General features: G+C 45.8%; 2 protein-coding genes across 2 annotated transcripts; both read left to right on the top strand.

Annotated features, from left to right (window-relative positions):
* Positions 1 to 1,088: 1,088 nt before the first annotated feature.
* On the top strand, positions 1,089 to 4,437 carry HMX2 (H6 family homeobox 2). The gene is made up of 2 exons (XM_032116613.1): positions 1,089 to 1,997; positions 2,701 to 4,437. Exons 1-2 carry the CDS (start codon positions 1,721 to 1,723, stop codon positions 3,246 to 3,248), a joined length of 825 nt encoding a protein of 274 aa, XP_031972504.1. The 5' UTR covers positions 1,089 to 1,720; the 3' UTR covers positions 3,249 to 4,437.
* Positions 4,438 to 4,559: 122 nt separating this feature from the next.
* Positions 4,560 to 16,442, top strand: BUB3 (BUB3 mitotic checkpoint protein). Its single transcript, XM_032116741.1, has 9 exons — positions 4,560 to 4,616; positions 4,813 to 4,952; positions 7,078 to 7,272; positions 7,790 to 7,859; positions 8,894 to 9,045; positions 11,741 to 11,899; positions 13,185 to 13,362; positions 13,886 to 14,102; positions 16,100 to 16,442. Exons 2-9 carry the CDS (start codon positions 4,944 to 4,946, stop codon positions 16,107 to 16,109), a joined length of 990 nt encoding a protein of 329 aa, XP_031972632.1. The 5' UTR covers positions 4,560 to 4,616; positions 4,813 to 4,943; the 3' UTR covers positions 16,110 to 16,442.
* Positions 16,443 to 16,521: the final 79 nt, after the last annotated feature.

Genomic DNA, 16,521 nt, shown 5'->3' with positions numbered 1-16,521 from the left:
CATTTGTCTCTATTGATTTGTATATTTCCATCTCATTCTTTGCTTTCCCCGATTTGATTTTTCTTTTTCTTTTCTTTTTTTTTTTTTTTTTTTTTTTTTTTGGAGGGGGGTTATATTTCTGGAGAGAGGGAATGACCGCACCGTGGGGGGAGGAATCAACAGCTGGAGCCCGCGGAGACCCCCTCCCCACCCCGCTCGGGCAAGCCGGGGTTAAAAGCCCGATGCCACGGCCCCTGCCAAGGCCAAGGATATTGCACCTGGACACGGATGCGACCAAACCCACCAGGATTTCCGAGCTGCAGCAGCGCTTCCCACTCGCTCCCCTCCGCGGAAGCCTCCCCGGCCGTACCGGGGGCTGCAGCAGCCCGGACGGGGACGGCTGCGGGCTCGGGGACAGCCCCCACCCACAGACACGAGTGTCCGCAGGGGAAGGAGGGCCGCCCAGGGAGGGGTTTATCCCTTTGGAGTGGCGGCACAGGGGAAATGGAGGCGGAGAGGGTGGCAGGGTCTGCCCAGGGGCAAGGAAAGCGTGGGACTGGGGTCGTGGGGCAGAGCTCGGGGACCGAGCCGGTGCCTTCCACACGGGCCCCGTTACCGGGGCTCCTTTCTGCAGCTTCCCGGGGCGGGAAGCAGGCACCGATCCCACGCCGGAGGGAGGCCCCAGCTCCCGGCTCCAGGCAGCCGTCGGGGCTCGGTCTCTGCCTGGCACCTCCGGGGAAAGGGGGCTCCAGGCCCCAAAACTGCGGGCCTGGGGAGTCTCTCGGGCTCCCAAACGCGGCTCCGTCCTCTCCAGGGAAGGTGAGGAACCCCGGTGAGGCCCCTGCCCTCGGCCCCACGTTCCCTTTGGGACAGGTGCGACACAACAGCTGCCACCTGCAGGTTTCCCCTTCCGAGGGCAGGAGCGGCGGGGGAAGAGCTGCGATGGCTGTGATTTGTACCCACCCCCGAGGGGAAGAGCCCCTGACTCCTGACAAAGTTTATTTGGAAATGCAGCGGCACTTCCCCTCCCTCACTGCTCCCCACGGCTTCCAGAGCCTGGGATGAAAAAGCAGGAGGCATTTCGTGGGACATTCGTTACCGCAGCGCGCAGCTCAAATCCCGGATTCTGGAAGGTTTCCCAGTGCTGCCGAGCAGGCAACACACCGTGACAGGTTTTTTCCCTCCTCTAATGAAGAGAAGGGTAAAGATCCCCGGATATGCACGAGGTGTTTATCCCGACACCCCCGCCCCCGGCCGGCATATGCCATTCAGCCCACGTCGCTGTTGCCCACTCGAGGTGGAGGGCAGGAGGGATGGCGGGCGGCCAGCAGCCCTCCCCCGGGGCCGCGGGGTCAGCCTAGCCTCCGGGGACGGCGGCGAGCACCCGGCGGGGGTTCCCCCCTCCAGCCCCGGTGCACCCCCTCCCGCGCCTCCCCATTCCCGGACCCCGCGGGTTTCCAAACTTTCCGTGTCCGCCGCCGCCGTGATTGGCGCGGCGGAGGCCACCTCCATGCAAATGAAGCCCCGCCGCCCGCCGCCCGCAGATCAATAGGGACGCGGGGGAAGGAGCATGCATTCCGCCTGGGCCGGCGCGGGGAGAGCCGGCCGCCGCACGCCCCAAGCGCCCCCCGAAACACACCCCCCGACGGCTCCCCGCAGGCTGCCGGGGCACCCCCCTCCCGCGCACTCCGAGCCCCTCTAAAGCGAGAGCTTCCCTCCTCTGCTTTCTTATGAACCCAGGATGAGCAACAAAGAAGACCCGAGTAAGTGCTGTCCGGCGGCTGCTCCCATCTCCAGTTTCACCATCCAGTCCATCCTGGGCAGCGGCAGCGCCGATCCCCCCCGGGAGGCCGGCGACAGGGCACCCGCCTGGCCCGCCCGCGCCCGGACCCTCTCCCTGTCCTCGGAGGACGAGGAGCCGGAGGAGAGCTGGAAGCCCCGCGGCTGCTTCTGCCCCGACGCTCAGGGCCCCGCCGAGGCGTGCCACAAGCACCAGCCCCTCAGCTTCACCTGTCTCGGTGAGTACCCGGAGGGATGGGACGGGGCGGACGGGCCCCGCCGGGAAGGGCCCCGGAGGGCTCGGCCCCGGTCCGGCCCCTGCCGGGAAGAGGGAGGCGGGGGCACGTCGCACCTTCTCTGCTTTCGGGGCACAGAGTATTTGCGCCGTCCGTGGGTGAAGCGGGGAGGAAGGAACTCCAGGAAAAATGGGGTGGCTTTATTTTTTTTTTTTCCACCCCACTCGGCGTTGATTTCCCCGAGGGATGCAGTGCGATGGATAACGCTCGTTTTCTTAGATTCTGATTATTTACAGCGCTCGGGCAGAGGGAAGAACGATGTTTATTATTTTTTTTTTAGCATTATTTCTGAATAAACGGTCTGTGAAATGCGATGCTGTAAAGTAAAATTTGCCGGCTCGTGTCGGATAGGAAGCCTGGTACTCAGCTGCTTTCACTGTGGCACGCACACCTACCTGCCCTTCCATCCATCCATCCATCCATCCATCCATCCACCCATCCATCCATCCATGTGACGGAGGGACAGGGATACCCAGGAGGGGATGCCTTCCCCCGGCGTCGGTTGTGTGTTCCGCCGAGAGCAGAGGCGGCGGGTTCCTGCCCGGGGTCTCGCCTCGGTGCTTTTTCCCTCCGGGGCGGGGGGCTCGGCCGTCGGGGGTCCCGGTGCCGGCCACCGTGCGACCCCCGCGCTGTCGCTCTGTTGCAGGCAGCGCCAAGGGGAGCGGAGCGGCGGCGGCGGGCAGCGGGGAGCGGGGGCCCTTCCTCTCCCCCCCCCAGCAGGACTGTAAGGACGAGAAGGAGAAGACGCTGGGACCCTCCTCGCCTTCCTGCGGGGACAGGCAGCGCGACGGCGGGGACCGGCAGGCCGGCGCCGCCAAGAAGAAGACGCGCACGGTGTTCAGCCGCAGCCAGGTCTATCAGCTGGAGTCCACCTTCGACATGAAGCGCTACCTGAGCAGCTCGGAGCGGGCCTGCCTGGCCTCCAGCCTGCAGCTCACCGAGACCCAGGTGAAGACCTGGTTCCAGAACCGCAGGAACAAGTGGAAACGGCAGCTCTCGGCCGAGCTGGAGGCAGCCAACATGGCCCACGCCTCGGCGCAGACTCTGGTGGGGATGCCGCTGGTGTTCAGGGACAATTCCCTCCTCCGAGTGCCGGTGCCCCGGTCCATCGCCTTCCCCGCCCCTCTCTACTACCCCGGCAGCAATCTCTCGGCCTTACCGCTCTACAACCTCTACAACAAGATCGACTACTGAGCCCCGCGCCTCCCGCTCCGCGCCCGCTCCGTCGGGACCCGCACCGGGAGCGGGGCCGGGGCTGCCGCGGGGGCTCCGTGCGGGGTCTCGGGCCGCCCCCGCGGCGGGGACACAGCACCGAAACTGACGGGAGGGACGGGCAAACGGAGAGCCCGGGGCGCCCGGGGCACCCCCGCTCTCCCCTCCTACTATCCTGCCACTTGAAAAGAAAAGAAAAAAAAATTAATTAAAAAAAGCGTTATTTCAGATCTGTAAATATTTTTAAAGAAAGTAAGAAAGAAAAAAAAAATTAAACCGTTTTAAGCCTCTTTTGTGAATTTGCCACCTCGGTCGCGTGTCCCCGAAGGGGATCCCGGCACCGGGGGTGCCCCGCAGCCAGGCCGGGAAGGGCCCGCGGGCCCCGGGATCGATGCACGGGAGAGCGAAACGACTTGTAACGCCGAGGGTTTATTTTCTGGCATTTTTGCTCCTTATCTCGTTTCCTGCAGGGAATCCCAGCCGGGCCTGACCGTCTGCCTGTGCCTGTGCGGGGGCTCGCTGCCCTGCTCTCGGCTGGGAGATGAGGGGTATTTCCCGAAAAGTTTCGTAAACGGGGACCTTTTTCCTGGTTTTCGAAGTGTTTTGGTAGAAGCCGCGGTGATGGGCTCGGTGCTACCGGGGACTGGTCCCTGCTCTCTGCGCCCCGGGTTCGCACTGGGCATCCTCGACGGCTCCCCACGGGACACGGCCTCGATCGGTCACTCAAAACAAGTAAATCCCGCGACAAGTGGCAATTAAGCTGCGGCCACCGGCTCCGAGGTACAGCCCGTACCGAGCGCGGGGGGTGCAACAGCAACGAGGACGGAGAAAAATAAATCCCCGAAAAACAGAGAAATGAAATATCCGAAGGGATAAATAAGGCGTTTTTCAGTGCGGGGAAGGAGAACGCTCTCCCTGCGGTCCACAGCCGGTGTTTGAGCCACAGACCCCTTGTCCCGGGGTACCGACAGCCGGGGTGGGGGGACTCAGCCCCGCTCCGTCGCTCCGCCTTTCGGACTCCGTTTTTTAGGGGAAATAACTCGTATTTCGGGCTATCCCGTTAACACTGCTAAAACACAGCAGCAGCTTCTCTTTCCCTGCGGCACCAGCCCGTGCGGTTCCCTCGGGGGCATCTGCCGGGACCCTTCCTTATCAGCCGGGACAGGACGGGGAGAAAAGTCCGACCCCACAAGCCGCCACTGCCCCGGGAGAGGCGAACTACAACTCCCGGCACGCCCCGCGGCGGCGGGCGCGCGGCGCACGCCGGGGACGCAGTGCCACGCGCGTTCGAACCGGCCAATCGCGGGTGGGGGCGGCAGTGCGCGCGCGCGGGCGGTGGCGGAGGCTGAGGTGAGGCCGGCGCCGGGACCAGGATCCGGGACTGGGGATCCAGGGTTGAGGGTCCGGGACTGGGGATTTGGGGATCGGGATTGGGACCCTGGGGGCATCCTAACTTGTCCATCCTGGCCGCGTGTTCGTTGCCCGGTGCGGTCCTGTGTCCCCCCCAGGTTCGCAGGCCCTTCTTTCACTCTCTTCCCTCCCGCAGCGTCTCACGCATCCCTCTCACGCCTCTCTTCACCGGGACCCGGCTCGGGGAGCGACCGAAGCCTCGGGGCTGCCTAAGTCCGAAAGCTTTTCCTTGGCGGTCCGTGGAGCAGCGGGAGGAGCTCGTTCAGCATGAAAACGGTACTTTGAGTTTCGTGTTTTCTGTGTAAAAGCGCGGGCTGGCAGTCCCGAGGCTCTCACCGGAGCGTTCTTTGTTCCAGCAACTCCGTCCAGCTGAGTGACACCTCTGCCAAGAGGAGCTATAAAAGCACAGATTTCTTGCTTGTTCACTAAAAATGTTTTTTTTTTTTTTTTTTCAAAACTAAACCTCGTAGTTAAGTCAGAATCGCCATTTCAGCAGCGTGTGCTTTCTCTGTAATGTTTAGAAGTTTTTTCTTGTGGTGCCTCAACATTTTACCAGGACTTTCTTGTTTGAGGTGGGCACGACACTGTGGTTTGGCAATCCTGGTTGTGGAGCAGCTGTTTTTGTGACATTGTGGAGCTCTTGGTCTGCTTTATTTTTTTTACCATGTGTAAGAGGCAGGATATACTTAAATTCTAATGCTATGCACTTTGTCCTGGATTAAAAATACCTTTGGGACATCCTTCCAGGTTTCTGGTGTAAGTAGTTTTGCTGCCTGGAGTTGCTCTTTGGCTGGTTAATAATTTGTATCAGGCCTCAATTAATACAATAACTTGTACCTCACATCCTCGTGTTTTGTTGTTTGAGTTTTCTGGCCTAGGTAGACAAGGCAATAAGCTTGTCCAGTCTAATTTTCCCAGTTGCTCTGAATTCCTGTAGATTTTTTGTCCGTGGACCTCCACCTGAGATGTCCTCAGCAGGTGCTGCTGAATTCCAAGTAGTGTTCCCATGGAAAGATGCGTGGCAAAACCTCAAGCCTCTCTTTTTCCAAGTATTCTCAAAGCAGAGCTAAAAAGAAGCTTTTCTGTTATTAAAAGTGTTTTCCCCTCCCTCACTTCATGTTTAAATAGCAGAAATAGCACTTTATGTTGACTCAGCGAGTGGTTTTTTGTGTTACTTGAAGGATGTCTTACAGAGCAAAGCTCCCACTCAGGAAATCTCTCCAGTGTAGGAATGTGTGTTCCTCATTTTATTACACACCTTGATGATTATTTAGTTACTGACAAGCACTGAACCGGAATCATTGTGCCTAAATTTGCACCTTGCCATTGGTTCACCTGCTCCTTGTCTCCTGATTTATCCTCAGAGGTGCAATCTCACCTCTGCAGTTGTACATACAAATTCAGGGGTGAAAAGTACAAAAAATCTGCGCTGATTCACTGCTCTGCCCCTTTAGCAGAAGGCAAATGTGCTGTTGAGGCCTTGAGAAGCCTTGAAAAGAGGCTGTGGTTGTTTTGTTGCTGGATGTGTAACCAACAGCTTCTTCTTTTAGAGTGTTTGTATGGTCTAAACTGTTTTCCAGCTGAAATTTGCAGTTCATAGCTTCTGCTGTCCTTGGAATTTTTCAACAAGCTAGTCCTGGAATGGGAGAGCTGTATTTGTCTTTGGAGTCATTGATCTTTCATTGAATTGTTGATATTTTTTCCTGGTCACATCCCAATTCCATGGTCACTCCACATTTCAGCACCCCACAAAACATAACTTTCCTTTCTTTACCTGCCCTTTGCATTCGAGGAGAGGGGGAAAAAATTCTTAAAGCTTTTTGTAGCAAATATTTCATAGCACTTATGAAAGTCTCAAGGTCTGAAAGTTGCACAGTGACCAGAACTACATAAAAGATGATCCTGTTGCAATTCTTGGAAGTATATGAGGGTCATACCAGTCCAGGAGCAAATCAGCACTTTTTTGAGTTTTCAAATCCAATTCTGTTCTGCTTTGTGTTTTTTAGAGCAAGTTCTTGATGTTCACATAACTCATAAATATTTAGTTCAAAAAACACAGCCACACACTCAGCAGAGTGAGGGAAATACATTTGTAAATAACAATATCTAAGCTTAGAGATTATAATAATGATCATAATATTTTGTGCTGTTTGTTCATGTTGCATTTGTTACTTAAAAGCTCTCTGTAGAGAAGGGCATTTGTTGAGGTTTTGGACAGGGATTGGCATCTTGAATTTTAGAGTTTGTGAGAAATTTGGGTGTTCTGAACCTGTTCTGTGTAAAAGTCAGTAAAGTTTTCAGGTCTGCTTTGGGCTGCCTTTCAGAGGGCTCCGTCTTGTTCCCTTTCTAGGCCTGTGTTCTTGTAGTCACTAAAATTGCATCTGTGCCTTATTGTCTGCAGATGACAGGATCAAACGAGTTCAAACTCAACCAAACTCCAGATGATGGGATTTCATCAGTAAAGTTTAGTCCAAACACATCTCAGTTTCTGCTTGTTTCATCCTGGGACACGACTGTTCGGCTCTATGATGTTCCTGCCAACACCATGAGACTCAAATATCAGCATTCAGGAGCCGTCCTGGACTGTGCTTTTTATGTAAGTGTGTGGGGGTTTTTTTAATTATTATTTTACAAGTGTAGAGTGCCCAAGGTATGAGAAATTGTCAGTCCCTGAAATTAAAGAGGGGGGCCTACCTATGCTTTTTTTCACTGAATATTTTGTCACGTGGGTGATGCTGTGCTGTGGATCAACACTCAGGCTCTCAAATGATGTCTCCCTTGTAAATGAGTTTTAGGATTACACTGCACTTAGATGGAACTTAGGTTGTCAGTCATTTAAAATATGAAGAAAAGGAAATGATTTGGTATAGCCTCTAATTGCCTTTTTAAAATTTACTTTAGTTTTACTTTTAAACTAAAGAAATTCATATCGCTCAAAGCACTTAAACATTTTGCAAAGCTTCCATCTGTTTAAATCTGGGTCAGACCTTAACATTTGTGTCTTAATTCCCATCTTCCCAAAACTCTTGGAAGCAAGTCCTTTGTTATGACTTTAAGAAATCGAATTCAGAGCAGCCATGGAAACATAATAAGGTAAATTTTATGCTTTATAGGATCCTACCCATGCCTGGAGTGGAGGGCTGGATCAGCAGCTGAAAATGCACGACTTAAACACGGACCAAGGTGAGCAGATTGAATTCTAAATGCTGTCAGCAACTGGCCTAAGCTTCAGATTTATGTACTTGGGCAGAATATGCTTCAGGTTCCTTAGATGGAGGATATTTAAGTATCTGGCAAAATAACCAGTGGCCTTAATAAGGACCGCCTAAAAAAAAAAACCTGGAAGAATTTGGCACCTTGCCAGACAGTTTGGTAGCTGCTTGTAGGATGCCTTGAATTGATTTTCTGATGATAATCCTGCTCTGCCATAGGCTGCAGTGGCTCAGTTAGGGGGAATTAGCCAAGTTGTACTAAAACTGAGCATGTTTTTTTTCAGAGGTTTGTGTTTTGGATGTATTTAGAATGATCTTTCATGGCAGACGATATAGAAAGCTTTTGCTTTTGTCAAACATGGCCTTGTACTACAGATTTTTTTCTAAGAAAACACTGCTTGAAAGTAGCAGTTCCAGTGCCTCTTTGGTGCAAAATATGGAACTGGTTTGGTTCACTTTTTTGTTTGTTTCTAGAGTGCTAAAGAGAAAAGCAAATTTCAGCCAGTCACCAGCACCAGCCAATAGCCAGGGCTTGGCAAATGGGTATGTGCAGTAATGGTACCAAAAACCTCAAATAATTCTGCCATAGCTGACTTTCTACAAGTGTTTAATATTTTTATTAAGAGGTAATACTAATTGCTTTCTCTTATCATATTATTAATATACACAAGCTTAAGTTGCTTTCTGTCTTAAGTGTGTTTGTCAGTGTGATACCAGTTGATGCTGAACATACTTTATACCTGTAAAGATCTCTCAGTGATTGCCTAAAATTCTTAAATGCTAAGCTCAAGGGACATAAGTTTAAATTTAACAATCCTGATCTTTGCAAAATTGATGCTTCTGAATGCTGAACTGTCAATTACAAGGACTTCTGGCATAGAAATGCACCTTTAAGATGTCAGAAAATGCCTGTACTGCAGTAGTGTTCTTTTTTTATTCTTTATTTCCTGCATTCTGACTGTTTGTAGGGTCAGTAAAGTTGCAGTATATTGTGGTTTTTTACAGAAAACCTTGTTGGTGCCCATGATGCTCCTATCAGGTGTGTGGAGTATTGCCCAGAAGTGAATGTCATGGTGACTGGCAGCTGGGATCAGACAGTGAAACTCTGGGATCCCAGAACTCCCTGTAATGCAGGAACCTTCTCCCAGCCTGAAAAGGTATGTGCTGCATGCTGCATTCCAGGTGGTAAATAATGCACCCTGGGACTGAAAAATCACATAGGGCATTGCCTTGAGTGAATTTGTGAAGTTATGTTTAATGGTTTTTAAACTGGGTGAAAGTGTAGCATTTTAAAAGATTGGTATTGAGAATATATTGCTGTTTCTAGGTGAAGGCTTTGAGCTTTTCTCAATGTACCTTAATTCTTGGTGCTTGTGCTGGACCAAATTCTTAGAATTGAAAATAAATTTGTAGGAAAACCAAACATCTTGGCTTAATTGTAATATGCACAGTTAAATGTCCATAAATGTTAAGGTTTTAGATGTATCAGACCTTGGCAGTCCTAAGATCTGATTGTTTTGAAATGTGCACAGAGATGTATCTCTATAGGAGGTCATTTATGTTGCCTGAAATAATAAGTTGGTTTTTTACTTCTGTTCAAAAAATTGAACAGAATTGCTTGTATTGTGATTTACCTGTCTTTTATTAATGTCTAGTAAATTTGGATATTTTACTAATACTGAAATCTGTGCTAATGGGAGACTCAGAGAAGGAAGATAAAATGGGATGTCTTCAGCTTTTTCTAGTGGCCAAATGATGTGTTAACTTCTCGTGCTGCTTACAGTGGTGTCATTGAAAAAATTAACAGGAATTCCATTTTTTTTTCAGAGACTCCTAAACACAGGCTGGCTTGCTGGATAATTTTACATATGAATATTTTCCTGCCTGTACCTTTTTAAAATTTCATTTAGCACTGTGACATCCTATTGTCAAGTCCTAATTATGAGCCATCATTACCTTCCCTTTGGCCCTAAATAGCTCTTACTTTTGTTCCAGCAGAGCTGGATCTACTTCTGGCGAGACCTTTGTGCAGAATAAAGTAATTGCATTATTTCTAGTTTTGATTTATAGATGTATGTAGCATGTAAAGAACTGTGATAAATTGCTGACAGAATATCATATAATGGACAGCCACAGTGAATCAAGCTGCTTATTGGTTCAGCAAGGTTCATTATGTCATTTTTTTAATGCTGCCTTTGATGAATGTGTACACCTACTCCACTGCATGACAACGGTTTCATTTGATTTATGGCTGTGTGGTGGAGAAAGAACACTCACTGTACAGGTGTGACATCAGTTTGTAAAGAAGATTTAGGATATTTAATGTTCTTTATGCCTTTGTTTCCCTGTATGTATACAAACACATTTTATATAGTGTTTATTAATATTTCTGGACCAATTTTTACATCAATAACGAAATTTACATCAATAACGAAGAACTGTAGTTAAAATGTGTAACTACTATATTGACTCAAAGTTTTCTTACACTTTTTAGGCGTAATTGGGATCATCAGAACTTTTGGGCAACTCCTGTGTGAACATTTAAGACTTTCCCCATCTTAAGATCTCAATCTTTAGAGGAAAGTTCAATAATCACATTTAGAGAAGAATGCATGCTCCATGGATGAGGATTGGTTAAAGGAGGTTTTTTTATCTCTATATATGCATACACACCTGTCTGCTTAGTTTTTCTATAAGAAGTTAACTTTTTGAAAATGTATTTGCAGCAAATGAAAAGTTGCTGTGTGTGATATTTCAGTGCAGTCTTACCAGAACCAGGCAGCTTTGTTGGGCTTCGTCAGAGAGGCAGAAAGTGAAACCAAATGAGTGAAATCGTACAAGCACTTGCCAAAATTAAATTGATTCCTTCTGACAGGATACCAGATCTCTTACACTTTAAATTCACAATCTGAGGAATACCCAAGATCTGTTTCCTATGTATTTGGCTGCATTAGGTCACTTGGAAAAAGCTCATTCTCATAGTTTGCTCTTGTTAGCAGCTCAGTGACAGCTGTAGGTAGCTGGATTCCATCTGCTTATGTATCAACAACTTGGGATTCATTCCATAGCAGTTTTTTATGACTAAGCCTTTTTCCTTTTTTTTTTCTTATTAGCATATTACCATATGAACTGCATCCCAAGCAATAGTTGGAAACAACAAGTCATGCACTAAATATTTTCCTGCGAAATTTGATAAGTCAAAATTAGAACCTCTGAGCCAAGTTTTGGAGTAGAGTTGAAGTTCCAAGCCATTATCTTTTTTATAATATGTCAAGCATATTGCTTTCTTCAATTTCACTTAGTTTTATTAAGGTATACAAAGTAATGTGTTTTTTTTTAATGATTTCTTGGCAATTTATTTTGTTTTATTAACATGAAGCTCAACTCAAAGTATTCAGTTTATGAAGAAAAATACTTGGTTACCAGGTGAAGAAAAACAGAAGAATATGTGTGATGTGGTTTTGTAGGACTAAACTGCAGGATCATGAACTAGCAGTGGGAATGCAAACTGTGCATACCAAGCAAAGATTAATTCCAGTATCCATCACTTCCCCTCCTGTTCCTTTGTGTAGGTTTTTCTTTTGCCATTAAATTTGGTAAATTTAATGCTTGGAATAATTCTTGAACTTTTGAATGCTACATCAGGGTGTTCTCACTAACCAGCTGCACACTCCTGCTGCTCATCCCAAATTTGGGTTCTAAATTAAAGCTGAAGGGAATTCTGTTGCTGTGGATTCCATGGCGGGGTGTCACCAGTTGTGTTAGTGCTCATTGCTGACAGCTTATTCTGTACAAAGAGCAGGGGGTTTTCAGGCTAACCAGTCTTAAATACTGTAAATATTTTTTTGGAAGGTCTACACCCTCTCTGTGTCTGGGGACAGACTGATTGTGGGGACAGCAGGTCGGAGAGTGCTGGTGTGGGATTTGAGGAACATGGGATATGTTCAGCAGCGAAGAGAATCGAGCCTGAAATACCAGACCCGCTGCATCAGAGCGTTCCCCAACAAACAGGTATGGGAGCCATGGCAGCAATCACATTTCTGCTGAATATTCTTCAGGAAAATGGTGGTTTATTTTCAACTTTATTTTTCAGTAGGGGTTTGTTTTGAAGGGGGGAGGCTTCCTGTGGCATGTTAATTCTTTTTAGTGCAGTGTAGCAATGTTTGCCAGTGACTTACCATCATATTATGTTGTCATTTTGTTCCTCCAGATTTGTCTCCTTTTTAGAAATAACCTGTTTAATGAGTCACAATGCTGACATGTAATTAAAAAGCATCCTTCCCCTCCCCAGTCGCAGTAGAAGAGAGAAAGCCAGAATTGGTGGTTTCTCAGCAGTTTTTATGCATTGTAGCCCTGGTTCTTGAACAGTCTGTGAACAGGGGCAGGTTCAAAACTATGTGAATGTCATTTATATATTTTTCTTTTTTTCCCTCTGAGTCTGTGGTGTGCGCTGCAGAACCCCTGATCCATTATGCCGGGAGAATTGTACAATTCAGGTGCTCCTGCAGCTGTTCTGTGCAAGTTAATGTGGTGTGTCTGTGGTATTTCTTTTTCAAGGATAGCAACAAGATTGGCTTTCTCTGCCAAACTAATTTGTAAGGGAATTTTCCCGTATACAGAGTGATAGTACAGGAATTGCAAGACCTAGTTACTTGTTCTTGAACTGGCATGAATGCTTTGTCCATTTTCAGTTCTAGTTATAGTAAAACAAGCTGATCTTCCAGATTGTATTGTATGATGGATTTTAAAGAGCCTTGTTACAGCTAGATATCATGGCAATCCTATTTCTGAAAAGATCTATTATGGACTTAACTCAGAAGTGATAATAAAAGCATCTCAGGTTGCTCCCAAGTCAGGACTGTAATTAACTGGATAACACAACTTGTAATCAAGTTTCACTAAAAATACTACTTCAGCTTGAGTGTTTAGTTGTTACTTTAAAGCTCTGAACTAATTTTAATGTAATGTAATTCTGAAACTAAATAGTCCTGTGAGTATCTCTCATATTTCAGATATTTAGGCCCTGGGGGGTTAGGTGAGCGAATACAAGGAGGTCTTATCTTTTAACCTTTTTTCCCCTAAGCACAAGCTTGTGTTGGACCTGCAGAGGCAATTACAAGTCTCATTGTCAGCTTAAAACTACGATGCAATGGGAATCTCTCTTAGAAAGCTTTTTTATTCCTTACCACTTTCTTAGAATTTAGAAGGCAATGAACTAAAATTGTATTGTAGTCTTTTCTCCAGTTGTAAACTTCTAAAACATGTAGCTCCAATTTTTTTTTTTCTCTCTTGTTAGGGTTATGTTTTAAGTTCTATTGAAGGTCGTGTAGCTGTGGAATATTTGGATCCAAGCCCAGAAATCCAGAAGAAGAAATACGCATTCAAATGTCACCGTTTGAAGGAGAATAATATTGAGCAGATTTATCCAGTTAATGCCATTTCTTTCCATAATGTCCACAACACATTTGCTACAGGTAAATACTCAATTCTTTGTAACACATCAATTCCTTTAGTTTTGATGTGAACAGATCAGCCTTTACTTCATATGTCCTGACTTCCTAAGCATTTAAATCATACTTCATGCCACAAACAGGGTTTTAAAATTATTTGATGTAGTGAGAGTTCTTAATATTTTTTGCCCCAAACACAAGCTTGTGTTTGGACCTGCAGATGTAATCACAATCTCACTGTCAGCTTAAAACGATGGTGCAATGAGAATCTCTCTTAGAAAGTTTTTTTCTGCCTTACTACTTTCTTAGAATGTAGAGGGCTATGAGATAAAATTGTACTGCAGTCTTTTCTCCAGTTAACTGCTTTAACAGGGATTTTGGGAAATGCTCATTGTGCTCTTTACTGAATGAATCAACTCTGTGTTTTTCCTGACAAAGTAATTATGAGTAGTTTTCTTTTTTTTCCTGTGCTGCATCTCCTCAATTTTATTTTTTTCCTCAATTACGACTTACAAACGGGTTTTTTTTTTGAAACACTGATTTCCAGGCGGCTCCGATGGCTTTGTGAATATCTGGGATCCCTTTAACAAGAAGCGGCTGTGCCAGTTCCATCGGTATCCCACCAGCATTGCCTCCCTGGCCTTCAGCAATGATGGAACCACCCTGGCCATAGCTTCCTCCTACATGTACGAAATGGATGACATCGAGCACCCCGAGGATGGCATCTACATCCGCCAAGTGACAGATGCAGAAACAAAGCCCAAGTGAGTGTCTGCTTCACCTGCAGTTGTGGCTCTCTGAGCATCCACCCCAAGATTTATTAATTTTCCTAAATTCATGAATAGCATTATTGATGGCAGGAGATAGTGCAGCTTGACAGTAGGGCTGGGTTTGATGTTATCTCCTTCGCCCAAGCTTTCAATATCCGTAGGTTGATAGACGGCTGATGGATAAAATTGTGCCTGGTTGTTCAGTGGGAGAAGAATGTCAAACTCTTACCCTCTTTCAATAGGTGCTATTATATGAAGCTGTAGAGTTATTGCGAGCTCATTGCTTCAGGAATTGAGTGAAGAATTCAAGAATAATTTATTGGAGTAAATGTTACCGTGTTTGGATATTTAAAACTTGGAATGGATGCAGTCTGTCACCCTGAGTATGCACCCAGCTGTCAGAGTGAGCAGTGAATTTAGGTGCTGTTCTAGGAAGGTTGTATAAAATCAAGGAAAAGCTCTCTCAGTTCCTGGATGTTGGGAGTTTGCTGCAGCCCTTTGATAACACACTTTTCTGTCATTGTTGCTGTCAAAACGAGGCAAACTGATTGATGGAGGTAAAAATTCCTGTTTCAACTCGCTTTGGCATGAATGTTACACAGAAAAATTGCCATCCCAGTGCAGATTTGTGCTGCTCTTAATGATGCTAGCACAGGAGCAGTTGGCTTTATTTTCAAATTCCAGTGCTTTATCACTGCTAGGTTTTTTCTCTTCTACTACTCAATCTGTCTTACACCTTATCAGGTTGTTTCCATTATTTAAAGTGGCTATGAAAACACATTCATAAATGATCAAATTTCTTGAGTTTAAAACCTCAAGACCTTTCCCTCCACTCCCTTAAGTGACTTGTCTGTGGCTTTGAAGCAGCTGTTTTATACCTATGAAGATGAGATATTTATTATTGTATAACTTTCACATCTCTCACTTGGAGATACTTGTTTTAAAATAATTTTGATACTCCTAGAAAAATAAAGCCAGAACTATTTTAGTATTTTTTTCCTTGATTTCCTCAAGTGGAAAAAATCCAAATACGATAACTCAAAATTTTTTAAAAATCAGGCTGTACTTACATTTGAGTTGTTTTGTTTTGTTGTGTTTTTCAAAGTTGATAAGAGAATACTTGGCTGCTGTTGGTTTTCTAATAGTGAGAGTTCCTTCCAGGGTTTTTTCCTGTTCATTGCTAGTTAGAGTTGCTAATTCTGTAGATGCTTCATTCTGCTGTACAAGGAGGTTAATCTACAATTAAACAATATTTCCTCTTGGCCCTCCATTATTTTCTGAAACAGATGGTTCATCATTTCCTGGGCTGTTAAGCACAGCAAGGTTAAGGTTAGACTCTTGGGAATCAGCTAGTTTTGAATCTTATTAGCCTGTAGAAGGAAAACTAATAAGAATACTCCTTAATATCATTTTGTGACTGTAAACAATTATTTATTAGCAAACAATTGATCCCAGAAGGGCAAATTGTTTGAGTCAGTAATGAGCTGAGAAAAGACAGAGCATATCTGTGTATTTGGAAAATAATTGTAACGTAATTGCAATGCATTTAGACAGGCATCTTTTTGGACCTGTTTCTATCTTTAAATGAATTTCTGAAAACATTAACAAGGTTTATATGCTTTTCTGACATTTACAAGTTGCTTGTGCCAACCTTAGGGCACTAAGAATGATGGGTATATTTTAGTGGTTCAGTAGTGTGAGTCATCTCTGGTTTATTCTAAAAATAAGTTACTTAGGACAGAAGATTGATGGTAGTTTCATAGTGATTTTTTTGCATATTAATTTGAGTCACAGTGTTTCTGCACAATGCATCAAGGTGGTGCCATATTATATTAAGATCACTTTTTTCATCATTAAACTATTATATCCTGTATCTTGCTACAAGTGAAAGCTGGCTTTCTGCAAGTTTCTGCTTTCCTAGGATGTTGAATGTTCTACCTGCTTATGATTCCTCCAAATATTCTTCCTAAAATAGAGTTTATTTTTTGCAGGTCTACTTAGACTACTGGTGATACTCCTTCTCTACAAGAGATGCTCACCTGCTCCTAAGAAGGCTCCACTAAAACAGCTGAAGTGAGAAGAACAATCTTTGTACTCACGTTTTTTTTAATTGAGAAATGTTTGTTTCTTTATTGTAGTTTGTCTAAATCTGTCATTCCTTGCCTGCTTATGATGTTAATGAAACTGTTTTCTTTACCTGCTGTCTGTAGCTGAATTAGTTCAGTCCTGTAGATAACCTTTTAAAAAACTTAAACATTTTGTAGTATCTGATTATGAAAACTTTTACTGCTTTCTTATTTGTTCAATAAATATCTATAGGTTTTTGAAAACAAATACTTTGTGTAGCAGCCTTTGCTGATTGTGAAACAAATGTTGAGACCAAACCCTTAAATTACAGAATTTCTTGAGTTCT

The sequence above is a fragment of the Corvus moneduloides genome, chromosome 8 (genome assembly GCF_009650955.1).
Source record: "Corvus moneduloides isolate bCorMon1 chromosome 8, bCorMon1.pri, whole genome shotgun sequence".
NCBI classification, from domain to species: domain Eukaryota; kingdom Metazoa; phylum Chordata; class Aves; order Passeriformes; family Corvidae; genus Corvus; species Corvus moneduloides.
The sequence above is the reverse complement of the archived record's forward strand: the minus strand, read 5'-3'. Positions and strand labels throughout refer to the sequence as shown.

Coding starts and splice junctions, on each gene's coding strand:
- HMX2 (XM_032116613.1), top strand. CDS start 1,721: ATGAGCAACAAAGAAGACCCGAGTAAGTGCTGTCCGGCGGCTGCTCCC. Junction 1,998..2,700: donor CCTCAGCTTCACCTGTCTCG/GTGAGTACCCGG, acceptor GCTCTGTTGCAG/GCAGCGCCAAGGGGAGCGGA.
- BUB3 (XM_032116741.1), top strand. Junction 7,860..8,893: donor CGACTTAAACACGGACCAAG/GTGAGCAGATTG, acceptor GGTTTTTTACAG/AAAACCTTGTTGGTGCCCAT. Junction 9,046..11,740: donor CCTTCTCCCAGCCTGAAAAG/GTATGTGCTGCA, acceptor TTTTTTTGGAAG/GTCTACACCCTCTCTGTGTC.